The sequence below is a fragment of the Bos javanicus genome, chromosome 29 (genome assembly GCF_032452875.1).
Source record: "Bos javanicus breed banteng chromosome 29, ARS-OSU_banteng_1.0, whole genome shotgun sequence".
Taxonomy (NCBI): domain Eukaryota; kingdom Metazoa; phylum Chordata; class Mammalia; order Artiodactyla; family Bovidae; genus Bos; species Bos javanicus.
This window is the reverse complement of record NC_083896.1, coordinates 45,170,220-45,186,546: the sequence shown is the minus strand read 5'-3', so window position 1 is coordinate 45,186,546 and position 16,327 is coordinate 45,170,220. Positions and strand designations below refer to the sequence as shown.

General features: G+C 38.3%; 1 protein-coding gene across 14 annotated transcripts in view; it reads right to left on the bottom strand.

The window, feature by feature from the left end:
- Window positions 1–16,327, bottom strand: part of RCE1 (Ras converting CAAX endopeptidase 1) — a 108,004-nt gene that overhangs the window by 67,472 nt on the left and 24,205 nt on the right. For 12 of the 14 annotated variants that reach the window (XM_061407112.1, XM_061407109.1, XM_061407105.1 and 9 more), the window contains one exon: window positions 12,147–12,200. In XM_061407112.1, the coding sequence (XP_061263096.1) occupies window positions 12,147–12,179 (33 nt within the window). In that variant the 5' untranslated portion in view covers window positions 12,180–12,200. Of the gene's footprint in view, window positions 1–12,146; window positions 12,201–13,973; window positions 14,105–14,163; window positions 14,198–16,327 lie in introns of those variants that run through there. The other 2 variants (XM_061407108.1, XM_061407107.1) reach the window with 2 other exon arrangements.

Sequence of the window (16,327 nt, the reverse complement as noted above, 5' to 3'; positions counted from 1 at the left end):
TTCCCATGAAGTGATGGGACCAGGTGCCATGATCTTCATTTTCTGAATGTTGAGCTTTAAGCCAACTTTTTCACTCTCTTTCACTTTCAAGAGGCTTTTTAGTTCCTCTTCACTTTCTGCCATAAGGGTGGTGTCATCTGCATATCTGAGGTTATTGATACTTCTCCTGGCAATCTTGATTCCAGCTTGTGCTTCTTCCAGCCCAGCGTTTCTCATGATGTACTCTGCATATAAGTTAAATAAGCAGGGTGACAATATACAGCCTTGACGTACTCCTTTTCCTATTTGGAACCAGTCTGTTGTTCCATGTCCAGTTCTAACTGTTGCTTCCTGACCTGCATATAGGTTTCTCAAGAGGCAGATCAGGTGGTCCGGTATTCCCATCTCTTTCAGAATTTTCCAGTTTATTGTGGTCCACACAGTCAAAGGCTTTGGCATAGTCAATAAAGCAGAAGTAGATGTTTTTCTGGAATTCTCTTGCTTTTTCCATGATGCAGCGGATGTTGGCAATTTGATCTCTGGTTCCTCTGCTTTTTCTAAATCCAGCTTGAACATCTGGAAGTTCACGGTTCACGTATTGCTGAAGCCTGACTTGGAGAATTTTGAGCATTACTTTACTAGCGTGTGAGATGAGTGCAACTGTGCGATAGCTTGAGCATTCTTTGGCATTGCCTTTCTTTGGGATTGGAATGAAAATTGACCTTTTCCAGTCCTGTGGCCACTGCTGAGTTTTCCAAATTTGCTGGCATATTGAGTGCAGCACTTTCACAGCATCATCTTTCAGGATTTGAAATAGCTCAACTGGAATTCCATCACCACTACTAGCTTTGTTTGTAGTGATGCTTTCTAAGGACACTTGACTTCACATTCCAGGATATCTGGCTCTAGGTGAGTGATCACACCATCGTGATTATCTGGGTCATGAAGATCTTTTTTGTACAATTCTGTGTATTCTTGCCACCTCTTCTTAATATCTTCTGCTTCTGTTAGGTCCATACGATTTCTGTCCTTTACAGAGCCCATCTTTGCATGAAATGTTCCTTTGGTATCTCTAATTTTCTTGAAGAGATCTCTAGTCTTTCCCATTCTGTTGTTTCCCTCTATTTCTTTGCATTGATGGCTGAGGAAGGCTTTCTTATCTCTCCTTGCTATTCTTTGGAACTCTGCATTCAGATGCTTATATCTTTCCCTTTCTCCTTTGCTTTTCGCTTCTCTTCTTTTCATAGCTATCTGTAAGGCCTCCTCAGACAGCCATTTTGCTTTTTTGCATTTCTTTTCCATGGGGATGGTCTTGATCCTTGTCTCCTGTACAATGTCACGAACCTCCGTCCATAGTTCATCAGGCACTCTATCTATCAGATCTAGTCCCTTAAATCTATTTCTCACTTCCACTGTATAATCATAAGGGATTTGATTTAGGTCATACCTGAATGGCCTAGTGGTTTTCCCCACTTTCTTCATTTTAAGTCTGAATTTGGCAATAAGGAGTTCATGATCTGAGCCACGGTTCAGCTCCCGGTCTTGTTTTTGCTGACCGTATAGAGCTTCTCCATCTTTGGCTGAAAAGAATATAATCAATCTGATTTCGGTGTTGACCATCTGGTGATGTCCATGTGTAGAGTCTTCTCTTATGTTGTTGGAAGAGTGTGTTTGCTATGACCAGTGTGTTCTCTTGGCAAAACCCTATTAGCCTTTGTCCTGCTTCATTCTGTATTCCAAGGCTAAATTTGCCTGTTACCCCAGGTGTTTCTTGACTTCCTACTTTTGCATTCCAGTCCCCTATAATGAAAAGGACATCTTTTTGGGGTGTTAGTTCTAAAAGGTCTTGTAGGTCTTCATAGAACCATTCCACTTCAGCTTCTTTAGCGTTACTGGTTGGGGCATAGACTTGGATTACTGTGATATTGAATGGTTTACCTTGGAAACGAACAGAGATCATTCTGTTGTTTTTGAGACTGCATCCAAGTACTGCATTTCAGACTCTTTTGTTGACCATGATGGCTACTCCATTTGTGCTGCTGCTGCTGCTAAGTCACTTCAGTCATGTCTGACTCTGTGCGACCCCATAGACGGCAGCCCACCAAGCTCCCCCATCCCTGGGATCCTCCAGGCAAGAACACTGGAGTGGGTTGCCATTTCCTTCTCCAGTGCATGAAAGTGATATGTGAAAGTGAAGTTGCTCAGTCGTGTCCAACTCTTAGCAACCCCACGGACTGCAGCCTACCAGGCTCCTGCGTCCATGGGATTCTCCACACAAGAGTACTAGAGTGGGGTCCCATTGCGTTCTCCTCATTTGTGCTACTACTTCCATTACTATCTCGCTAATAGAGACACCATCATCTCCTTTTACAGGGTAGTTTTACCAAATTTTCACAAAACAGATACAAAAGGTTTGATAACAGAAATGGATAAATCTATCCAACTCATTTTACAAAGCTAGTATAATCTTGATACCAAAATAGGCAAGGACAGTATAAACCAATCTCACCAGGAATACAAATACAAAAGCTAAATCTAGGATATGTAATAATTATATGATAAAATTGTTATACAACCCACAAGACTTTTTTATCAGAAAGTCTATCACCATAATCATAATTAGTAGATTAAAGATTTGTGAAGTAAGCCAGAAGGAAAAACACCAATACAGTATACTAACGCATATATATGGAATTTAGAAAGATGCTAACAATAACCCTGTGTACGAGACAGCAAAAGTGACGCTGATGTATGGAACAGTCTTATGGACTCTGTGGGAGAGGGAGAGGGTGGGAAGATTTGGGAGAATGGCATTGAAACATGTAAAATATCACGTATGAAACGAGATGCCAGTCCAGGTTCAATGCACGATACTGGATGCTTGGGGCTGGTGCACTGGGATGACCTGGAGGGATGGTATGGGGAGGGAGAAGGGAGGAGGGTTCAGGAGGGGGAGCACATGTATACCTGTGATGGATTCATTTTGATGTTTGGCAAAACTAATACAATTACGTAAAGTTTAAAAATAAAATAAAATTAAAAAAAAAAAGATTTAAAATACCATATCATAATCCCAAAAGATGTAGAAAAAGCACTTTAAAAATACAATGCTCATTTCTAACAAACACTATTGACAAATTAAAAATAGAAGACAAATTCCTTAACCTGACAAGGAGCAAATACCAAGAAACTATATAAAATCATACTTAATAATAGAATTTTAAGTAATCTCATTAAAGAAAGGCAAGACACAGATGCCTAATATCACCTGTGCCCTTCTACCCAGTACTAATATTGTTCTATCTAATGCAATAAGACAACAAAAAGAAATGTCATACGAGAAGTTAAAATGAAAAGGAAAAAACAGTAAGAATTCAGAGATGCACTGATTGTCCTTACAGAAAATCCAAGAGAACCTACAGATAAATTATCAAGATTTGTAACAGCTGAAGTCATCAATACTGAAAAAATGAATACCACTCACAATAGCAACAAAAACTATAAGACGTTAGGAATAAATACAACAAAAGATGTCTAGGACTTACGAAAAGAATTACAAGGTGTTAACATAAAAGTGAAGTGTTAGTTGCTCAGTCCTGTCCAACTCTTTGTGACCCCGTGGACTGTAGCCTGCCAGGCTTCTCGGTCCTTGGAATTCTCCAGGCAAGAATACTGAAGTGGGTAGCCACTCCCTCTCCAGGGGATCTCCCCCACCCAGGGATTGAACCCAGGTCTCCTGAACTGCAAGTGGATTCTTTACTGTCTGAGCCACCAGGGAAGTTAACATTAAAAAAGCTCTAAATAGGATTGATGTCTGCAAGATGGCAGAAGAGCATGTCTCAGGCTCTCAGTCCCGCCTGGAGATACCAAACTTAACAACAATATCAAATCGCCTTTTTGAGACCTCTAGAAACTAATTAAGAGGTTGCAGCACACCAGGCAAAACAAAAAGGAGCCACCCTAAAGCAGGATCCAGGCTAAAGAAGCACATTCCATTGTAGACATCCTAGCCTCATGGTGGAAGAAAAGGAGCTATGACACTGGCTCTTAAATCTTCTCCCAGGAGGTGGTACACATTACTTCCACTCACATTTCACTGGCCCAAGCAAGTTACATGGCCCAGCTTTATATCAATGGGGCAAGAAGTGTAATTCTTTCATAGGGAGAGCAGAAAAATACTTTAAGCAAATAATAACATCTAGCAAAATGGCCTCTGGAATCGGGTAGGCTTTGGCTTTACTAGCCAGGTGCTCCTGGGAAAGTCCCTTATTCTCCTATAGAACCTATATACTGGAGATGATAGTGCCTACCTCCCAGTTGTGACAAAGTTAAATAACATTTTTTAAAAAAGAAGATCTAAATAAGTGATAAGGTATACCAACTCAGACAGAAACACTTAGTACTATAAAAATGCTAACTGCTACCAAATTAACCTAAAAATTCAGAATATGTGTGTGTGTGCTAAGTCACTTCAGTCACATCTGACTCTGCGACCCTACGGACTGTAGCCCACCAGGCTTGTGTCCATGGGATTCTCCAGGAAAGAAAACTGGAATGGGCTGTCATGACCTCCTCCATGGGCTCTTCCTGACCCAGTCACTGAACCTGCATCTCTTATTCTCCTGCATTGGCAGAGGGGGTTCTTTACCATTAGCACCAGCTGGGAAGCCCCAAAATTCAAAATAACAACAATCAAGATCACAATAAGATTTTTCATAAAAATTAATTTTAAAGTTCACAGGCAAGACACTGGTTTTAAAAAACAAAGACAATTTTGGAAAAGAACAAAAACAGTGCTCTGTGCCAACCTAGAGGGACAAGGTGGGGAGGGGGTGGCAGGGAGGTTCAAGAGGGAGGAGACATGTATACTTATGGCTGATTCACGTACTGTACGGCAGAAACCAACACAACACTGTAAAGCAATTATCCTCCAATTAAAAATTTTAAAAAAGAATAGAAGTAAAAAAAGAACAAGGAGGGGGAATTGGCTCTACCATAGAACAAGATTAATTCTAAAGCTTTAGGAAATAAGGATTCTATGATACTGGCCTCAGTTCAGTTCAGTTGCTCAGTCGTGTCCGACTCTTTGCAACCCCATGAATTGCAGCACGCCAGGCCTCCCTGTCCATCACCAACTCTCGGAGTTCACCCAGACTCATGTCCATTGAGTCAGTGATGTTATCCAGCCATCTCATCCTCTGTCATCCCCTTCTCTTCCTGCCCCCAATCCCTCCCAGCATCAGGGTCTTTTACAATGAGCCAACTCTTCGCATGAGGTGGCCAAAGTATTGGAGTTTCAGCTTCAGCATCAGTCCTTCCAATGAACACCCAGGACTGGTCTCCTTTAGGATGGACTGGTTGGATCTCCTCGCAGTCCAAGGGACTCTCAAGAGTCTTCTCCAACACCACAGTTCAAAAGCATCAATTCTTCGGTGCTCAGCTTTCTTCACAGTCCAACTCTCACATCCATATATGATCACTGGAAAAACCATAGCCTTGACTAGACAGACCTTTGTTGGCAAAGTTATATCTCTGCTTTTGAATATGCTATCTAGGTTGGTCATAACTTTCCTTCCAAGGAGCAAGCGTCTTTTAATTTCATGGCTGCAATCACCATCTGCAGTGATTTTGGAGCCCCCCAAAAAAATAAAGTCTGACACTGTTTCCCCATCTATTTCCCATGAAGTGATGGGACCAGATGCCATGATCTTAGTTTTCTGAATGTTGAGCTTTAAGCCAACTTTTTCACTCTCCTCTTTCACTTTCATCAAGAGGCTTATTAGTTCCTCTTCACTTTCTGTCATAAGGGTGGTATCATCTGCATATCTGAGGTTATTGATATTTCTCCCTAGGGACAGACATAAACACTAGAACACCCAGAAACAAATCCAAGCATATACAGAGCCCTGGTTTGTGACAGAAAAATAACACAAATTATTGGGGAAAGGAAAAGATTTAAATTAGATTCCTAACTTGTATGATGAATAAAAATAAACTCCAGATTAATCATAATAATAATAAAAAATAGAATTTTAAAACTTTGGAACTATTTAAAAGAGTATCATGACTTCAGTGTAAAAAGCAATTGTCTCAAATCAATGATTACAGCTTCCACTTTAAAAAAACTAGCAACAGAAAAGCAAAAGAAATCCAAAACAAGCAGAAGAAAGGAAAGAATAAAAGATCAGAGTGAAAATCAATGAAATAGAGCAGAAAGAATATGGTTCTAGCCAGACTGGCTAAGAAAAGAGGAAGCGAGGAAGAGAGAGAACAAAAATAAAATACCAACACCAGAAGTAAGAGAGGTGATATTCTACAAGTGTTAGAAGGATAGAAGGATAATAAGGGTATATCATGAACAATTTTATGCCAATAAATATAACAACTTAGATGAAATGAGCAAATTCCTTGAAAGGTAAACACTACCCACACTGACTCAAAATAAATAAATAACCTCCATAGACCTGGAATTATCTAAGAAATTGAATTTGTAGTTAAAATATTTCCCACAAATGAAAAATCAAGCTCAGATAGCTTCATTTGATGAATTGCACCAAATATTTAAAGAAGAAATAATACTTTCCACACAAATTCTTCTAGACAATTGAAGACCAGAAAATAAATCTCAACTGACTCCATGAAGTCATTATTACTCTGATACCAAAATAAGACAAAGTCATTACAAGAAGACTATAAGTATCTCTTATGAACACAGATGGAAAAATTATTTTTAAAATGTCAGCAAATCAAATCCAACAATACATGAAAAGGATACATAATGCATCATGGCCAACTGGGATGTATCCCAGAAATGCAAAGTTGGTTTAACATTTGAAAATCAACGTAATTCAGCATATTAACACTCTAGAAGAAAAATCATATGATCTTCTCAATAAATGCAAAAAAATATTTGATAAAGGCCCACATCCATTCCTAATAAAAACTCAGCAAGCTAGGACTAAAAGAGAACTTCCTCAAGCCAATTAAAGGGCATATTTAAATATTAAAGAAACAGGAGAAATTCATTTATTCTAACTTCTTTTGATCTTCAATCTTCTCTTTATAAAATCTTGCCATGTGTTATGCAAATTTAGCATCAAGAGACTATTTAGAATGTATCAAAAACTTACAGATTAAGTGTGGACTCACAGGATAAACAATGACCTAAGTCCACAAACCCTTCCCTGACTTCTAAACTTAATATCAGAGACTGAGGTAAGTCGCAGTTTCCTCATCTCTGAAATAGAAATGGTGACAACTTATGTCTGACCTGTCTCTCAAGAATGAGGTCATGTCTACAGAACACATATGTGGGAGAAAAAGTGTTAGATAAGTAGTGAGATTTAGAGCTGTTGACCTTGTAAGATATAACATTATAATAGACTTTAAATTTTTGAATATGAGAATCTTGGATTTTAAAAATATACACCGAACCAGACATTTAAGAGTTCACCACTCTGAGTTTCTCACTCAACACTGAGCAAGCCTGGACACATCAGCATCTCTAATGTATGAAAAGCACAACTCCTCACCTCCATTCCCAACAAATTAACAAAAGAAGACAAAACTGAAGTCTTCTCCCTGATGCCCAAATGGGGGAATGCAGGAAAAGAGGCAAAAACTGAACTATCATAACCATATAATCATACAGCAACAGCAAAGTCATCTTCCCTGCTTTCAAGGGCTGGTATTCCTATCTAGTCTTTTGAAGGGGAAAGGAAAAAAAAAAAAAACAGCTGTAAATTTTCTTATTTGGGAAAAATATACGAACATTTTTTAAAAATAACTGGCCAAACTATATTTTAGCAAAGAGCTAAATTATGTCAATAAACATGAGAGTGATGAAATATTTAAAATAAGATTAAAAAACAAGTAAAAATAATATGCTTAGAAGAGACAGTGAAATAAAGACCTTTTATATGCCTTTTTTCATATTCCTCCATCTCATCACTTTCTTCTACCTTTCTTTTCCTTCTTTTCTTCACTAAGGACATGTTAGGAAGTAGTTTCTAGATTCTGGGCAAGAATAAGTTAAAACTATCATGTTTCACAAAATAGATATCTATGATAGAATTAATTCTACATACATGGATAAGTATACTCATAAAGGAATATGTAAATGATTTCTACATAAATGGATAACTATGAAGAATAGTAGTACATATATTGATATGAAAGGATATGAATTTTTAAACACATAAGAATTTATCTTAATGAGCATCATCCTTCAAAGTACAGAAGATTATTCTAATTAACAGAGAACCTCAAATAGAGTCTGAGGTGTTTTATTTTAATAAGCAATTGGGAGTCATTAAGAGAGGAACATGGGGCTTTCCTGATGGCTCAGCAGTAAAGAATCTGCCTACAATGCAGAAGACACAGGAGATGTGGGTTTGATCCCTGGGTCAGGAAGATCCCCTGGAAAAGGAAATGGCTACCCACTCCAATATTCTTTCCTGAAAAATCCCATGGACAGAGGAGCCTGGCAAGCTACAGTCCAAAGGATCACAAAGACACTGACTGAGCAATTGGGCACAGAACAGCACAAGGGAGGGACATAAAGCTATGTTTAAATTAATATATAATTTAATAAATAATGCTACACTATAAAAGCAGAACCAAAAATTCAATTATGTTAGATAATGGACAAAAGAAAAGGAGAAGCCTCCCCCTCCCCTCAAAAACAAAAAGCTGAAAATTTTAAGCCTGGAGAATCATGAAAATGTTAGTATCACTGGAGATACTAACATCAATGGAGATTACACAGCAAGTGAAACAAAATGAACCCTGTTTTAGATACGCTGCATATGATATTTCAGAGGAACCCTCAAACGGAATAATTTAATTGACAGTCAAAGCTGGAAACACATTAGAGACACAGAAAAAATAAGCCTTGTCAACACAGAAATGACAGTTAAAGCCTTAAAAGTAGAAGATTATCTGAAGTAAACGTAGAATAATGACGAAGAATAATAAAGGGAAGAAAGGCATATTGGTGACTAAACTTTAGGGAATACCCTCTGTGTTACCAAAGAAGAACTACATAGTACTTATCACACAATATTTTATTTTCACACTGTATTTTGTTATAATGTCCTTGTGGCAAGGCAGAGATTCAATAAAGGTTTACTGGACAAAAGTACAGATCATTAGGGACAGAGAAGAAAGAAAATTTTAAAAGAACATAAACTATTAGAGAGGTAGGAACCAGGGAGATTATCTTGGTCATAGTTTATTGCTGTTGCTCAGTCACTAAGCTGCGTCCGATTCTTTGCAACCCCATGGACTGCAGCATATCAGGCTCCTCTGTCTTCCACTATCTCCTGGAGCTTGCTCAAATTCATGTCCATTGAGTCAGTGATGCTATCTAATCATCTCATCTGTTGTTTATTAATCCAGCATAAAGAAAACACCCAGAAATAGGAGCCTGTTTGTATAGGAATTGATCTAATGTATTCAAGAGCCAGAGAAAAAGTTCCCCTAGAGAGAGGGGAGACCTTATTTTTGGACACTGAAAGAAATCATCTGAGCAATGAAAAGGATTTAACAGCTAACAAATTGAATTTGGAGGCATACTATTAATTTTGTACAGGTATGTGATTCTTTATCACCAGGAAATCTGATGGTTAATCCATCAGCCACCAGAGACATACTGATGAAGTTAATTAATAGTGAAAAGATTTGTGAAAGGACCAATTTAAAGCAGTTTGCTAATGTTATAGTAATGTTAAATAACAATAGTAATAAAGGCATAATTAATGGTACATAAACCAGAGAGCTAAGGGATTCAAATCTTAATCTTAGACCATTTCCTTTGTGAGCTTCACTGAGTTATTTTTGTTACTAATTAGTAAGAATAAATAGCATTATCGAGTGGAAGCTAATATTATGAGGCCTAACAGCTGCAGAGAAGACAGGCTACAGTTGGCCACTAAATGTGATGACGGTGAGCAAATGACTCAACTTTTATTGTGTACTTGATGTGCAGTGCTTCCTTTTTATACAAACGTTAGCCACCTCAACTTTATCACAAGGATATGAAAATAGTTTAAATAAATATGCACAAAATTTGTTAAAATAACAAATTTAAATAAAAAAGACACAAACTGTCTAAAGTTTGTATTAGCATAATAAATAGATGGTTATTCCATAAACTATACTCAACACCTTCTCCCGAATGTTAACAATTACCATAAAACCATTTCCTTGTACTTAGATGGCTCTTCACTTTTTTCAAAGCACTTTCACAAATATTAGTCAAAGATTAGTCAAAGATCATACATTATGTATGATCTAACCACTCGTGCCATTCAGGTTTATGTTGCAGGAAACAGTCTTTCTCCTCTCTGGTGTTAATGACATATTCTCTTTTATTTTTATGAATTTTCATTTCTTTCAAAGCACTTTCACACACTTAAATGGAGCAGCAGCATTAAGAATGATCTTTCCACTCTTTGCATCATCTCAATGGCATAATCCAAAAAAGCAGAGAACTAAAAGACTGATAAATGGACTGGATGATTTTGAGGCAGTCAATTCATGATTCTTAAAGTTGAATTTAGATTTCCTAAAAGTCTTAGAATTGCAGCAAACTCTCCAGGACAGTAAGCCAATCCTCTCTTTCTTCCAGGCATTGGCTTTGGAAGGCAGTATAATTAAATAATTAAGATATCTTAAATGTGGGATTAAGGGGAGAAACCAAATATATCATGTTTACCAGTGTAACCCCTCTATGTCAAGCACATAGCTAAGTAAACAGTAAGTACTCAATAAATCATCATTTTGATTGTCACTACAGGGAGAAAAATCTACCCAAGCTCCCACAGAATATCTCCTATAGAGTGAAGAACAAAAATCTCAATTTATTTTTTTATTACATTTCCTTAATAATTACTGCTTTTAAATGTGTGCACATCAAGCAGAATATAAACAAATTAAAACCACAGAGCAAAAAGCTGAAGTCTATTAGAGATTCAGGGTACAGACAGGTGGAAAATATCAATAGATTCAGAGGGCCAAGAAAATTTCAAAGGCAAGTGGGAATACACCTGATGACCCTGAAATTAACAAACAAGCACTTTAAAATCCCCATGGTTAAACTAAAAATTACTTCAAAAAAGAATTTCAAAAGGCAGAATGTTTCCTATATGTTTATGTCTTTATATTTTTTTTTCTTTGATATGACCAAGATAAAGGCAGGTACTTTGGTTTTAGCAATTGAATTACTGGAAATCTAGGTATAAATTAAAATTTTAAATTGATTGTATTTTAAAAAGTATTAAGAAACCATGCCATTTTAAAAAGTCCAATGGTGATACATTTCACAAACATTTATTTTATAACATTATACCCTTCTAATGTAGCTTTTTGGTTGTTTCTACATTTAATACATGGCATATTTTCTTAAAGAAAGACAACATAAGTTTAAAAAAACACTACAATCTACTCATACTTCAAATTTAATTGGGAAGAGTTTCTTTTAAAAAATTATTTTGTAAAAGTTGTAAATTTAGCACTCAGGAAAAGACAGGCCCATTGGATAATAGTTACAAACCACACAGCCAGAAAAGATAAAAAGGAAAGCACAGTGGTTCTCAAATCATTCTGGTCTCCTTAAACTAATGCATGAACTTTGGTTGCAGATTATTCTCAAGTCAAAGGAAAAAAAACTTCTAAAATCAAGGTCACTGAAAATGCCTAAACCATACCAACTTTGACATGTGTAAAACAGTGTTAAAACTGGCCAAAATGATTTATAGTAAAAGTATTTTCCATATACTATTTCTCTGAGATAGATGGAAACAAATACTTAAGATTGTATTTCATATCTGGGAAAACTTTGCTTGAGGGTGTACAGAAAGTATTCAGAGAACAGTGACCTAGGTATCTTGCCTTAGCCTAGACAATTTTTTTCCTGTATCTATACAATTTTATAGATCATCTTTCAGTAGGATTCTAGATAAACTACAGGATAAACTATTGCATAAAACATATGTATACTAAAAAGGTATTTACTGTTCATCTGAAATTCCAATATAAGTGGGAGTCAGTTTTATTTGCTGTATCTGACAACCCTATCTTTCAGTATATATTGTTTGTTTCAGAAAATACCAAATTTATTGACTGGAAGAGACTTAATCTTGTGGAAGCTGGGTATAATTCTTTACCTTTAAGGAACTTCTTGAGGACCAAACCACCATCAATGCTTCCTGCAGCAGCAACTGCAAGAAACAGAACACAAAGTATCACAAATGAAGCAATTAAATGGATTTTATCTAAAGAATCATATGGGAGCCTGAAATCACTGCTGATAGATACAGAATATCTAAAAGTTGGTCACTAATAATGAGCATCATAGAGATCATAGAGAAAGCGAGGAATTCCCAAAAAACATCTACTTCTGCTTCACTGACTACACTAAAGCTTTTGTGTGAATCACAACTGTGGAAAATTCTTAATAGACATAGGACTATTAGACCACCTTATCTGTCTCCTGAGAAACTAATATTTGGGCCAAGAAGCAACAGTTAGAACAGGACATGGAACAACTGGTTCAAAATTGAGAAAGGAGTACGTCAAGGCTGTGTATTGTCATCCTGCTTATTTAACTTCTTTGCAGAGTACATCATGCAAAATGCTGGCCTGGATGACTCACAAGCTAGAATCAAGATTGCTGGGAGAAATATCAACAACCTCAGATATGCAGATGATACCACTCTAATGGCAGGAAGTGAAGAGAAACTAAAGAGCCTCTTGATGAGGCTGAAAGAGGAGTGAAAAGGCTGGTTAAAACTGAATATTCAAAAAACTAAGATCCCGGCATCAGGTCCTGTCTTGCTGTATCTCACTGTTCGCTGAGGCATGAGCCGGGAAGCTGCAAGAAAACTCAAGGAGCCGTAGGAACTGCAGACATGTTTATTCTCTCCTGACTGGCACGGCAGCCATAGCAGCAGCAGACATGCTGTAGTCGCTCATGACCCAGTGGACACACCATAACTCAGCCACAACACAGCCATAATGCGGACACAATGGTGTTTCAGGTGGAGCTTATGTATGTTTACAGAACAAAAGTGGCCTGTGTGGCCAAGCCGGTACATTGTGACGTGCATGCACAGAGCTCTTACAAGTGATCTCAGCTGTTACATAACCAGGTATTTACAGAACGTGGGGTGAGAGCATGAGAGTCCATGGGGCGAGAGAGCTTGACCATCGCTCTCTTGGCTAATTCATCGCTTTCTTGGCTAATTTGCTCTTTCCCTACAGGTCCCACCATTTCATGGCAAACAGAAGGGGGAAAAGTGGAAACCGTGACAGATTTTCTTGGGCTCCAAAGTCATTGCAGACAATGACTGCAGCTGTGAAATTAAAAGACGCTTGCTCCTTGCAAGAAAAGCTGTAACAAACCTAGATAGTGTATTAAAAAGCAAAGATATCACTTTGTTGACAAAGGTCCATATAGTCAAAGCTATAGTTTTTCCAGTAGTCAAGTATGGATGTTGAGAGTTGGACCAAAAGAAGACTGAATGCTGAAGAACTGATGCTTTCAAATTGTGGTGCTGGAAAAGACTCTTGAGGGTCCCTTAGGATTGCAAGGAAATCAAACCAGTCAATCCGAAAGGAAATCAATCCTGAATGTTCATTGGAAGGGCTGAAGCTGAAGCTCCAATACTCTGGTCAGCTGAGGCGAAGAGCTGACTCATTGGAAAATACCCTGATGCTGGGAAAGATTGAAGGCAAAAGGAGAAGGAGGCAGCAGAGGATAAGATGGTTAGATGGCATCACCGACTCAATAGATATGAATCTGAGCAAACATTGGGAGATAGTGAAGGACAGGGAAGCCTGGCTTGCTGCAGTCCATGGGGTCAAAAAGAGTTGGCCACGACTTAGTGACTGAACAACAACTAACAAAAAGCACCAAAGAAGTACTGGAGGCTCCAACTGTTCAGGGGCAGAATAACTTCATCAAGAGGAGAACCAAACAGCAACTCCTTTACCCATATTAAATACCAGGGCTGCCTCTTGGATATTACTATTCCTGATAGAAAAAAAATCACAGGAAGACTGCAAACTGTGGCTAATAACCAGAGTATCTCATGCCAATAAGTCATATTCCAGTATAAGATTCAATTAACATTTTTGGTCTTTCTTTTAACCAATTCAGTCTTTAGTAAATTTATTCCTTACCAGACTATCAGGTAAGAATCTTCTGTATGCAGAGTTCTAAATCAGAACATTAGAACACCTAGAACAATAATTCTTCAGGGAAAGAGGGTAAGTGAGGAAACAGGCCCCTAAGAGGGTGGGGAAGATCTCAACCACCTGGATGCTTTTTTCCCCAAATAGAACGTGCCTTCCCCCAGAGTGATGTGACCCCATAGTTAAGAATCTAAGAATCACTGCCGTAAGAACCAATGGAAACGTGTCTATACCTCAAGAAATATGTATTCTTCTGGCAGGGAAAAAAGGTTGAGAATCTAGATCTAGAGTAAGAGGCAATATCATTCTCCAAATGTGTGCTGTCCAATACAGTAGCTGTGCGTGCGGGCATGCTAAGTCACTCAGTCATGTCCAACTCTTTGCAACCGTATGGACTGCAGCCCACCAGGCTCCTCTGTCCATGGGATTCTCCAGGCGAGAAGACTGGAGTGGGTTGCTGTGCCCTCCTCCAAAGGATCTTCTCAACCCAGGGATCAAATCCAGCGGCTTAAGCCTCCTGCTAGTTTTTTATCACTAGCGCCACCTGGGAAGCCCAATACAGTAGCTACTAGCCATTAATACATGAGGCTATTTCAATTTAGTTAAATGAAAAATTCCTTTAACAAAAATTTAACAGTTTTTTAATTTAACAAAAAGCATTTTTAAACTTAGTGTTCTTCACAGGCATACACTAGTTCTGACCTAAAGGAATAGGTGACTTGCCACTGGGACAGGGATTGGGACGCTGCTGGCAGGCTGACACTGGAGATCAATGAGGAGCTAGAATGTTTACAAGAAACAAACCACAACCTGTGTGTCCCACAGTGTGTCCATGATGCTTCTCAACTGCACATCTCACACTGTTTCCTCTAACATCCTTTCTTAGTTTTTACAAGTATCCTATCAACAAATTGTTGGAAATAGATCACCTGGGGTGAACACGTGCAGGGAAAACAATCATCCTGCCTGCTTCACAGATTTTCAGCTATGCTTCCAATCTTTCTGTACTAAAGTAATAAAGTGCTATCCTTCAAATGCAAAGATGACAGAACAGGTATTTTTAAGTAACAACATTGCCCAAATTCTCTTTACAGAACAGAAGATGACTTAAGGGCTTCCCTGGTGGTTCAGTGGTAAAGAATCCACCTGCCAATGCAGAACACACAGGTTCAATCCCTGATCTGGGAAAATCCCACCTGGCTTGGAGCAACTAAGCCTATGCTCCACACCTATTGAGCCTGTGCTCTAGAGCCTGGCAGCTGCAACTACTGAGCTCATTACTGACGCCTGCACACCCTAAAGCCCATGCTCCACAACAAAAGAAGCCAATGCAATGAGAAGCCTGTGTACTGCAACTGGAGAGTAACCTCCGCTTTCTGCAACTAGAGAAAAGCCCACGCAGCAATGAAGACCCAGAGCATCAAAAAATTAAATAAAGAAAACTTTTTTTAAAAGTCAGGTTATAAAAACAAACAAAAAAAGATAATTAAAAAAAAAAACTACAAGGTTACATATGTTTGGGAAATGCTATGTACTACAGCCCATTTTTAAAGATTCACAGTCCATGCTGGCATATTAAAAGTTCGGAGATCTAAAATGACAAAATTCATTTGATTTTAACCAGAAACCCCCAAGTTTAGATGACTGCATAACTCCTTTCTCAAAATTCATATAAACATCCTGTAACACACATTTTGGAAAACACTGGAATTGTTAAAGCCTTCAACAATGATAGGAAAAATTATATATAGTCATTTCTCAGCCTCTCACAGATGGATCATTCCAGCAATAAAATTTTCTGATTTGTTGTGAGTTGCATTATGTACCTCTGAAAGAGACTGTGAAGACCTAAGACCCAACACTTGTGAATATGACCTTATTTGGACATAGGGTCTTCATGCTGCTGCTAAGTCACTTCAGTTGTGTCCGACTCTGTGCGACCCCATAGACGGCAACCCACCAGGCTCCCCTGTCCCTGGGATTCTCCAGGCAAGAACACTGGAGTGGGTTTCCATTTCCTTCTCCAGTGCATGAAAGTGAAAAGTGAAAGTGAAGTCGCTCAGTCGTGTCAGACTCTTAGCGACCCCATGGACTACAGCCTACCAGGCTCCTCTGTCCATAGGATTTTCCAGGCAAGAGTACTGGAGTGGGG